The sequence below is a fragment of the Hakea prostrata genome, chromosome 5 (assembly GCF_041222555.1).
Source record: "Hakea prostrata isolate BN-2017 chromosome 5, UWA_Hpros_2, whole genome shotgun sequence".
Taxonomy (NCBI): domain Eukaryota; kingdom Viridiplantae; phylum Streptophyta; class Magnoliopsida; order Proteales; family Proteaceae; genus Hakea; species Hakea prostrata.
The window spans coordinates 32,759,022-32,771,055 of NC_142604.1; the positions used below are offsets into that span (position 1 = coordinate 32,759,022).

The 12,034-nt window shown below is 37.1% G+C and overlaps 1 protein-coding gene across 3 annotated transcripts in view; it reads left to right on the plus strand.

Annotated features, from left to right (window-relative positions):
• Positions 1–11,451, plus strand: part of LOC149015838 (RING/FYVE/PHD zinc finger superfamily protein) — a 43,991-nt gene extending 32,540 nt beyond the window's left edge. Inside the window, exons 8-9 of one of the 3 annotated variants that reach the window (XM_089155952.1) lie at positions 2,075–2,199; positions 10,446–11,451. In XM_089155952.1, the coding sequence (XP_089012078.1) occupies positions 2,075–2,167 (93 nt within the window). In that variant the 3' untranslated portion in view covers positions 2,168–2,199; positions 10,446–11,451. Of the gene's footprint in view, positions 1–2,074; positions 2,200–10,430 lie in introns of all 3 variants that reach the window. The other 2 variants (XM_089155950.1, XM_089155951.1) reach the window with 2 other exon arrangements.
• The last annotated feature ends 583 nt before the right edge of the window (positions 11,452–12,034 follow it).

Genomic DNA, 12,034 nt, shown 5'->3' on the forward strand with positions numbered 1-12,034 from the left:
AAACATATTTTTTCTGAAAGATTTTTTAAAAAAGAACACAAGCATAAGTTCATCTCATCAAGCATCATAACATATAAAACTATATCAGATTATAAGTATGAAAATGAAATTAATAATTTTACATGTTTACTTACCTCTATGATAGTTTGATGCCAAATAAATGCCTTATCCATTTAATGATTCATTGATTCCCGATTCTGAAATGACTAACTATTAAGTTCGTACACGGTTTTGTAGAATAAATTTTGATTTTTAAAAAACTCAAGAAAAAATATTATTATGTACAAAATGTTAAAAAGGCGATCATTTAGGCGTCTAGGCGGCAATAAGGTGCAATTAGGTGAAAAAACTGCATGTTAACAAACGGTTCAAAAAAGGTAGTTGAAAAACCGCCTTGTCGCCTAGGCAGACGCTTTGACAACCATGGTCTAAGTGCAAAGGCGGTAAGGTGCTCCCACTTCTTTCAAAACATAAATACATCATATACCTTATATCAGTAAAAACTAACATCAAACCACCCCAAGTCACCAAAAAGGACAAAAAACATAAATGATCCATAAGAAGTTAGAAACACCATAAACTAGTGAAGTGTTAAAACTAATATATAAATTCCTAATTACCAATATGAATTAAAAACTAAATGAATAATGTACAGGAAAAAAAAGACATAATGCCGTTGTGATCCAACGAGCACAGATCATTAAGTCGGCATTCTATTGTCTACATACTAAGTAGCAGCAATGCAGGACCAAATTAAAAAAAGAAAAGAAAAAAAAGAAAAGAAAAATAAGGAGAGCATTAGGGTGGGAAAGAAGTAACAAGCAGGGCAAGCCAGCAGGAGCAACATAAGAAAAGATAAAAAAGAGAGTCCTTGTCTGACATGATAACAAGGCATCCGTCTCACATCCATAGAGACATAGCGTGTTTTTGAACCATGTCTGACATGATAATAAAGCATTCGTATCACATCTGTATCATGTTTCCAACGATTATGAGATAAGTCTCAAGGAGAGACTTAACAGTGGCAGTGGATAAAGATATAGTATATCATCGTTAAAGAGACAGGAGATGAGATTCTGAAACAACTCATGCTGTTTGATTGGCAGGCAAAAGGTTTCTGAGTCCAAGAATGTGTTCTTTTCCAAATAACCAGCAGGTAAGTCGAGAGAATTTGCAGAGCAAGAGACCAGTTGTGGCTATAGAGGAGCCTATAGTGAATGGAGGCACCAAAGGAAGAGGGTTGCTGTGCCTGTCTTTATTGGTGCACTTGCACAGGAGGAGCAGAGTCAATAATAGGAGGAACAAGAATAGGTGGTTCAGTAGTAGGCTCTTTAGAGTTTCAGGGGGTATAAGAAAATTGTAATGATAAACGATATCTTCAAAGAAAGAGACTTTGGCAGTGACAGTGTCTAATAGAAAAAGTACCAGAACATGCATAACTTTGATGGGTATGAGAATTATTCAAGGAAAATACAGTTGGCCCTAGGGAAAAGTTTGTCAATGCCAGGATGGTTGGATGTAAAATAGGAACAAAACAAACAGGATGGTTGGATGTAAAGTACGAACAAAACAAACACAACTGAAAACACGAGGGGAAGCAGAAAATGGCCCCCTTGCTCTGCTCCTGACATCTCCTCTCTGCACCCTATTGACACTTTGTTCCTGTCCTCCCTGTTGGTTGGCCCCCATTCTGCCCTTTTAGATTGTCTAATTACTGTTTTATTAACTTAATCCAATCCCATACATACATGACTTACCTCTGATTATGCTATGTACTTCTGAAAGAGCAAATGTTGTTAATTGAACCTTGAGATGTACTTTTGCATCCCACGTATTTCCTAGCTGGAAAGCACTGTGGATAAATTTAGTAGAGGATACTTGGCTGTCCATTGATAGAATCTTATTGAACTCATTGTTATTGGTTATAATGTTTCCTATAATCTCCCTTTCCTTATGTGGCCTTTCTAAATATGGATATTAGTAATACGAGGATTCTAGGTTTATTAAATGACTGATTTTGTTGGACCCATGTTTCTGTCAATGAATTGATGAATGATTTCTGGTGTAACATCAGGAGTATGTTGTGGAAGATCGTGAAGATAATAAGAATCACCCTGAGCTTGACGCTTCCCACATAACAGAGCTCAGAATGTTAGGCCTCTACTGAGTGGGAAACTTTTCTTCCCATAGATTTATCTTGTAAGCACATTGCCTCTTCTCCTTATTTTTGTTAATAATGAGTGTTATAATAGTTATTATCATTCTATCCTTCTCTTTTCTTTTTTGTACTGGACAACATGTTATCTTAATTAGCCACTTGGCTTTCCTTTTCCTTTCATATACTCATTCTATTTTTAATATATATTGAGGAAACATCCCTAAATTTGGGACCAAAACAAGGGAAATAGTTATGCAATACATTTTTTTTTGGTGGGAATAACTACAGGAGATTTTTTTAATAGTAATCTAAGAAAAATTAAAATGACATACAAGCATAATTGATCTGCCAAATATTTCTTCAACCGCACATGTCCAAAAGCCAAAGGATATTGTGACAGTGGCTCCAGTTTAGTGAACCTGAACTGCAGGGATAAAAGAAGGAAACAATGAGCAAGAAGATGAGGGAATGAAGAGAAAGGGAGAAGGTTTCACTTAAAACTCTCTCTCTGTCATGCAATCCTTTAGTCAAAGATCCAATACCAGTCTAGGAATAATTTCCTAAACTGGGTTACATCAAATTAGAAACTAGCTATCAGTCACACGATTGAAAACTAAGCCTAGCTATGGGTTTGTTTGTCATCCAGACAACAGCGGGATGGTAACACAGTAAACACACTTATTACTAATATGTTCATGACACAAGATTACCCCTTGTTACCTTGGTCATGTACCCTTACATAGCACAAATATTAACACCCCCTCAAGCAAGAGCATATAGATCACCCATGCGTAGCTTGCAACAGCCATTCTTGAAGGTAGGTCTATACAGAAGCTTGGTGAAGATGTCACCTAGCTGCTCAGTGGTAGGTAGAGAAGGAGTAACAATCTTTTTGAGAACATCATCTCTAGCAAAGTGGCAATCAATCTCAATGTGTTTAGTGCGCTGATGGAAGACACGATTGCTAGCAATGCGGATAGCAACTCATCTTCATAGATTGAGTAACCATGGTTCGAAAACTCTTGAGATATCTCATTTTTTCAGAAAGTCAAAATGAGATGTGGAGTGTGAAATCTAGGTTGAGTCGAGATCTCAGTTCGTGGCTGGAGTTCACAACTTGACAATAAAGCGTCAACTTAGAACTAGACCTATAAACGGATGGGATTGGATTCGGATGCAACACTATCGGAATCGGAATCTGAATCCTATAAGAAAAATCGCTATCCGAATCCGATCCAATATTTGGCAGAAATTTATAGAATGTATCTGAATTCGAATCTGGAACTTTATCAGATATCAGATATCTGATAATAATCTAATTAATAAACTATCCGATTATTGATTGCTGATTGTCATTTTTTTATTTCTTATAATCCGATTTTTGATTCCGGTTACTGGTTTCCGTATCCAATTATCAGCCATTTTTAGAGTAAAAAAATGTTTAATACTTTAACTAAATAAATTTTTATACAAATATTAACCAATTCGATAAGCAATTATCCGAATCTGAATCTGGTTGCTTCACTTGCTTGTCGGTTGCATACAAACATTTTATGTTAAGAAAAATTCTGGATTCGGACACCCTTAAACGAATACGAATATGTATCCAGAGGCGGATTTTGACTATCCATCTATAGGTCTACTCAAAACCATTGCTTCTTTCCTTTCTCTTTTCTACTCTCTCTAATTTGTAGAGCTCATTGAACTTAATGCTTGTACTCCACTGGCTTCCTGTTCATCTCTGCAGCTATTCACCTTTTGTTGATGGCAAAGTCTCAGATTCCTTGTTGTTTGATCTTTCTCAGCTGTTGTTACAGGCACAACAACAGTGCCCTCCTTCTGATGACAGAAGTCCCATCTTGCTCAGTAGTAGCACTAGACATTGCCGCTGCTTGTCCTCGGTGACATCTATAAATGTTCTTGTGATAGTACCATCTTTGGTGTCTTCCCATGGACCTGAGCTCGAGGACCAGTGTTCCTATAAATAAACTTAGATTTTCGTCCGCCTGTATAGCCAGTGAAAATGGTCTCGCAAATTGCTAGTCATGTACATTGATTTCTTTTCTGATCTAGAGATTCAGTCCTAACTTGAATCCCAAAATAAGGGCATCCTCATTGATTTATGTGTGTGAAACCTATGAATTGAAGTGCTCCATGTAGCTCGCAGCTGAACAGCTTCTTACTGCAACTGCAATGTCTTGAGTTGATCATGCCTCCAACATGGACCTGAATGAGAACAATGGCACGTAACCATTTCCTAGTTTGCGCATAGAATTGTTGGCAAAGATGTTTCATTGGTCATTGGGTCTAAAAACCCATACATCTAATGCTCAGATTCTTTTTAATGGTTCAAGAATCTTTGGGTCTCCCACTAAGGCAACAACAACAAACAACAACAATAACAATAAGCCTTGTCCCAACTAAATGGGGTCGGTTACATGGATTTGTGGCTTCCAATCAAATTCTGTTTGAGGCCATGCTAGATACAAGGCCTAAGCTATGCATATCCTTTCTCACCACTTCTCTTAAGGTTATCTTAGGTCTACCCCTAGCTCTTCTAGTCCCTTCAATCTGTGTTATATCACTTCTCTGAACAGGGGCATTTATAGGTCTCCATTGAAATTGGCCGTGCCACCTCAAACGACTTTCTTGAAACTTATCACTTATGGGAGCAACTCCCAAACCAACTCTAATATGATCATTCCTTATCTTATCCTTCCTAGTTTTGCAATTCATCCATCTTGGCATCTTCAGTTCTGCTACACTGAGTTTATATATGTGATTCTTTTTAACAACCCAACATTTTGCACCGTATATCATAGTTGGTTGAACAACGGTCCTATAAAATTTTCCTTTAAGCTGTAATGGAATACGCCAATTACATAAGACCCCGGACGCACCTCTCCACTTCATCCACCCTATTTTATTTCCTTGGGAAACCTCATCCTCTATATCACCTCTTTTATTTATGATTGAACCTAGGTACCTAAAACAATCCTTCTGAGGAATCTCCTTATCGTCAAGTATCACCACCTCATCATCTCCCACTAAGGCAACTAACTGAAATTCATTGCTTATGACATCTTATGCCACAGTTTTTTTTTAACCAAACCAGACTAGAAATTGAACCAACAGAAGCCTAGTGTAGGTTTGGTGATCAAACAACTCAGAGAAAATAGTTAATAAAATAAGTTGACAATAGGACAAATGGGCAAAAAGTTGAGCGTCAACTATATAAATGGCATAATGGTTAGTGCTTCTGAACTTTGGTAGTTGATTGTAGTTTTATATGTTCTTACACATAGTGGAACAGTTTATATAACTACAGGAACTGTAAAACCAAATCCGCATTGGTACACTTTATTTTTGTATGTTAGGTGAGTATTGGAAGACAGTTGGCTTGTGGTTTGTATATTTTGCAGACAACAGACAAATGTCCAGATGGGGGGGGGGTGTTTATTCCCATTCATCCCATTCGATCACCAGTTATAATCCTGTCCATTTTAGTGATCATCCTTCTATATCGCGATCCTAATCTTGATGCTCCTCCCCAGCTTTCGTTGGAAACACCCAATCATACATCACAAGAAACCACCTATTCAGATGACTTGATCTTCATTTTTTTCTCGATGACTAAGACTTGCATTATATTCATCTGATTAGGATATTCTTTCTTTTGGGCTTCTGGGATGATATTATTCTCTACGAGTAGATTTTAGTCCTTCTGTTGATCTCACCTTTTGTCGGATATGTTTCTCCAGTGCACTCTACCAAGGTGCTGCTGTCATTTTTTTTTTCTTTTTCTTTTTCATGATCAGATAGTGTCTTTATTAATCTAGCAATTTATCAGCCCTCAAGGTTAAATTTTGGGTACTTATAAATTTCTACTTACACTGGGGAAAAGTAATGTCTCAGAAATTGTCCTAGATCAGGAGCAGAATCATGAAACAGGCTTTGAAGATCTGCTAGTGTGTGTGTGAACTTGGAAGATAGCTTTTCTTAAGGTGCGATGGAGAGTCAAGTATTTGGTTGGTTCTAGACATTCTGGTGGTATGCACTTAATGTGTCCTGCCCCATGTGCCATCTAGGTAGATCACTCGCAGGTCTGATTTGGTTGCCGAGATGACCACAATAAATCCTATGGAAGGATATTTCACATCATTGAAAATCAACACTAAGCCACCTAAAGGTTAAAATCATAAAAAAATCAACGCTAAGCTATGTCAATTCATCAGAAGACAACATTAAGTCACATCAGGTCATTAAAATCAATACTACACATCAAGTCATCAGATACAATCTAGAACTAGAAGGTAGCATAACTGAAGAAGCAAGCTATTTGAAGTTTGAAACAACCAAAAAATACAGTTGGTTTGTACTTCATGCAAACCTGGGAATGGTCTGCTATGGTTTGCTTTCATGCAAGGGGAATTAGAAAAATAGGAAGATGAGGTAGAGGAAATCACATAATAGAAAAGTGAGGAAGGGGGAAATGAGTGCTCGCGTTCACGCGTCAGCCACACGGGCTTTCACAAACATAAATTCATAATTTTCCAATCTGAAGTTGCATCCTAATTGATGCTATTCAAAGGAAATAAACACAAACCCCAGTAGAAATTTGAAATTTAAAGACAAATTTCAATCCGAAATCTTACTCACTCCTACATAGGAAAGCAAAAAGAATTAAAAGGATAAAATTAAAACTGAAATAATTCATTTAATTAAGTGTAATTCTTGTAGGATCAAACCTGATTGAACCAGTTCTTTTGGGGTTGGATCGAAACTGATTGAACCAGTCTATTGATACCAATTAATGTAGGCTTGGGAATGGTCTGCTATTGTGGGGCTCTTCCGGAAGGGGAATTAGATGAATAGGAAGAGGAGGAAGAGGAAATCACATAATAAAAGAAGTGCGGAAGGGAAAAGAGTGCTCATTTACACAGCAGCCACACAGGCTCTCACAAACATAAGTTTGTAATTCCCAATCTGAAAGTGCATCCTAATACATGCTCTTTAAAGAAATAAAACACAAAACCCTAATCGTAATATGAATCTCAAAAACAAAGTTCATATCCAAATTTAACTCACTCCTACACAGGAAAGCAACACAATTAAAAGGTGAAATTAGAACTGAAATAATTTATTTAATTTAGTCGAACTCTTATTGGACCAAACCCCGTTGGACCGGTTCTTCTTGTGGTTGGACTGAAACCGATTGAACCATTGTTGATACTTCATCAGTATTAATCTTGGAATTGGTCATGGTTTACCTAGTCTCACATTTGTTTTATACTTTTTGTAAGAATAATGAGAGCTGTTTACTTAGGGAAACATGTTTCATTCATAGTCCCTAATTGGGAATTTATACTCTACAATCAGAGAAAATCCCACTGTGTAGGAAAAGATTATCATGTACAAAAATGAATAAGAAAACCAATCTAGTGCTAAATAGGAAAATAAACCAGACAAAAACAAATAAACAAGTAGGTCTGAATGAACTAGGAGAGGGATTTTGTCCCTCATAGCACTCCCCCTCGAGTTGGGATATAGATCTCCCACATGCCCAACTTGCAATAGGATAAAATCTGTCCAGGTAAACCTTTGGTGAAGACATCTTGATGTTCAGACTTCACAAATGGCATGTAGATAATGCTGTTTTCTGACTCCTCTTTTATAAAATACTTGTCAATCTCCATATGCTTTGTCCTGTCATGTTGCACTGGATTATATGGGCAATGCTTATAGCTGATTTTATTGTTGCAGTAAAGCATCCCGAAAAGGGGCATCTGCGCACCTGGATCTTCTAGTATACCACGTAGCCATAAAACTCACTAACCCCTTGCACCATAGCTCGAAACTCTTTTTTACCACTAGATCTTGCACCAACATTGTGCAGTCATATGTTCGCAAATGTCGACAAGACATCATACCAAAGCACTTTAACGTTATAAGAATCCTCTCCTAGATCTCCACTGCTCCATCTCCTGGCAAGGAACTTTGTTTGAACAACCTATAGCCCTTCAAAATGGTGTTAGGAAATGCACTTATCCCATATCCCATGTTCTCTCTTGACTCTGTTTCACCTTCCTATTGTAGTTGTGTCTTCCCTTTCTTCGACGCTAATCCCACAGAAGTGGCAGGATGCATATGTGGATCCTAAATGGAAGGGAACGATGTTGGAAGAAATGAAAACACTTGACAAAAATGGGACTCGGGAGCTTGTTGTTCTTCCTCCGAGCAGTAGGGTTGTTGGTTGCGGTTGGTATGTTCTTTGTGAAGCAGAACAATGATGGTATTGTAGATCAATACAATGCTACACTGGTTGCGAAACGATTCACCCAGACTTTCAGGATTGACTATAATGAGAGGTTTGCACCTGTTGCAAAGCTGGATGCTGTTAGACTAAAAAGAAAAAGATGATTACATCAGAATTAGAAATAATCAGCTGTTTACTAATGGCAATCCGGAATACATCCCTAAAAGCAATTGCTAAAAAGAGCGAAAGTTACAATCACAAGGTTCTGATTTCTGAACTGATGACAGCCCTGAAATGAGACTGTAAAAGGTGTAAAAAAACAGCTAAGGTACAGTAGGGAAAGAAATTAAATCCCAGGTCTGCTGCAGTTGGTCCATCAAAATGATTTAGGTTTAATTTTTCTTTTATATCAAAAGAAAGGGAGAAAGAGGGCAGCAATTTGGTCCATTGAACTTCCTTATTTCTGTACTCAAAGGTAGGGTAAAACCAGGGCCTGTGGCTAGGGTTTAGGTCCCTTCTTTTTTAGGTCAGAGATAAGGCTTACCTGGTAGTAGCTAGCTGCAAAAATTTGAAGAGAACCAACCTGCCTGCAATTGGATTTGGAGAGAAGGAACAGCACTTATAGTTTGGCAAGAAATACTCCAGGGGAATGGATCAAATTCAAAGCCTGTGCTCTAATAATGTTGTAAGAATCAGAGGTGTTTACTCAGAGGATTGTATTTCATTCATAGCCCCCAATCGGGAATTTGTAGTTTACAATGTGGTAATCCTACTCTGAGTAGGATAAAAGAATAAGTACAACGAGTAGGAAAACTAATCTAGAACTGATTAGGAAGATAAACCAGACAAACAATTTAAAAAAAAAGAAGAAAAGAATCTAAGTGAAATAGTAGAGGGATTTTGTCCTTCACAACAATTCCTGTTCTTGGAAACAATTATCTTACTGTAAGTAAACTTCTCTTGATTTAAAGAGATGTTTTCCTCTAATAAGATTGTGTTATTAAATGATTATTTTTTACACAAAAGACCTTTTGTATTACTTAGTACACAAAACCAGCTTTCCAACAAATCCATATTGTATAATCTGGTTAATATTGGAGTTATGTTCCCCTGAAACCTTATTTGGTAGGTGTGAATGTAGCAAAGTCACTCTGAATGAGAAAAAAAAAAAGTTCAGCTTTCCACAAATCCAGGATTTTTTAGGTCTGATTAATATTCAAGGAGTTATTTATTTTTTGATTCCCCCAATTTAGTGTGCATTGATGTATCAAAATCGTTTTTTTTTTTCTTTTTCCTTTCTTTCTTTCTTTTTTCTTTTGGAGGGGGAGTCGGAATAGGTATCATTTCACCTACAATATATATTTTTTTTTCTTTTTTTTCCTTGAACTGAGGATTGAGTTTCTTGCCAACCTCATTTAGTTGGGAAAAGGCATCTTGTTCTTGTTGTAAATTGTAATTGAGGAATTAACTTTTTATTCTTTTAGAATCCTTATCTTTTAATTAAATTTTATTTGATTCAAATATGGCTATGTGCATATATATGAATAAGATCCCAAGTAAATGAAATAGGGGTATTTACATATTTAAGGATAGGCCTTGTGCTGCAGTTAAAGTTGTTCCATCATGATCAAATGGTCATTGGGTTTGAGTTTAGAAATACGTCCCTGCAAAAGAGAGGTAAAGCTCCATACATTTTGACCCTCCCCAAGCCCTTAAATGATATTCAACATAATTAGTCGAGGCATCTATATAACTAAAGCAACAAGTTGCCTAGGTCCCAAAATTTCATCCTGAACGCGCCTAGGCGTGATCTGACAACCATGATATCCATGTGGATGTGCAGTTTTAGAGGTCAAAGGAATTGCTAATTGCATAAACGCTTAAAATTTGTCTTTTCTGTTTTTATTTTATTTTAATGTTAGTTTCTCTTGTTATATGTCCCTTTTCCCCTCCTGTTATATGATCATATAAAGTTATTATTGCAAATTGAAATTTCTACTTATTGTGGGTTTTCAGGATTTTTTGTTTCAGGTTTCGGTTCTTGTGCCACTTCGTCTATAGTCGGCAACTAGTTGGACAAAGGCTATAAGTTGCCCATCCAACACCAGAGAACATATCCGCTGGGATGCATCAGGAGCTCCCTTTCACCCAGATGTAATCTTACATATCTGTAGTTCAGCAAAATATCTTTTTGGGTGTTTATCTTGTCTCCACCCTTTCCTTATGCTTAGGCTTTTAGGCATGTAGTTGGTGCAGTTGAATACCCTTTTCTACCAGTAGATTCCCATCTCATAATTTTGTAAATACAATTCTGTATTGATTCGAGGTGTGCTGGCAATTAACATTGCTGGTTCAGTTGTGTTATAGGCAAGGCTTTCTTTGGTGTTAAAACTATCCAAAGTCATTTTTGGACTACGTTTTGTAAAGTAATATTTCTATAATGTAAACCAAAATTTTCTTGTGTATGCGCAGATGCTTCAGAGAACAATACTGTACCACCAAGCTTTATGTTTGCTACTGTAAGACGCCTTGGTTTGCAAAATGTAGGGCATGTGTTTCCCCTGATGTAGGAGATGATACTTGATGGCCGTTAGGAGTTCTACTTTTGTTAGCCTAGAGAGAACAGTAATATCTTACATATTTGGCGGTAAATTCAAGCTAATGAAAAAATAATAGCTCCTGAAGCTTTGCTCCAAAGTGAGGAAGACCAGTATGTCTCCTCACGGCTTTCGAGAGGACCAAAGCATGGCTAATGTCAAAAGTAGTGTTCATTTAGCAAGAATTGGATGCAAAGTAGACTAACTCGTGAGCTTGAGATGTAGAAAAATCATTGTTTTTGAAGGACGCATTGATCAAAAGAACATCATTGTGTCTTTTTTTCCTTTTCTTCCCCCCTTCTAGTGAACAGCAATTTCATTCAAGAGAAACAGGAGACTCGGGCAAGTAACTCTTCTAGCCACGTAGAGGATCATGGCCAATCTCTCATGATTTCAAGTGAAAGAACCTTCCTTGCTAGGAGATCTGCAAGTTGGAGCTCCTAGGTACATACAAAGCCTTGAGAACGTCTACTGTTATACATGTATTCCTTGAGCATCTTCTTGTCACAAAATTGGTGAGGCGAGAAAGTAGTTATCTCTCTTCATTGTCCAGTTATCCCTCAATAGTTGTTCAGTGTACAGGTTACAAAGAATTTCAAAGTTATTTGAAAAAGGTTCCTTATTGTTATTATTTTTATTTTTGGTAAATAAAATGGTTCCTTATTAAGTTATTATAAAGTAATTTTGTCTGACTTTTCTTGTTATAAATATTGACTACAGGAAGATTCTGTCTACGGAGAGTTTTGGGCATGGTGTTGGCTTTCCTGGAGCTAGAAGCTATGCCCAGTTTTCATGAGGGATAGAGTCCTTGATCCTTGAATTGAGTAACAATATCTCTGGGGTTTAAACTGGACTTCTGAGTAGTCTTTGGACATCTGCTGAATATCCTGCAAAATGAAGTTGATCTCCCCCACCCAGCTTTAGTTGACTGAGAGTTGAGAGGGGAGATGATACTTTGATTATCACTCTCAGATATTGATTTTTTGAAGATGTCTATCTTTGGCCCAAAAGAGAGCTCTCCTA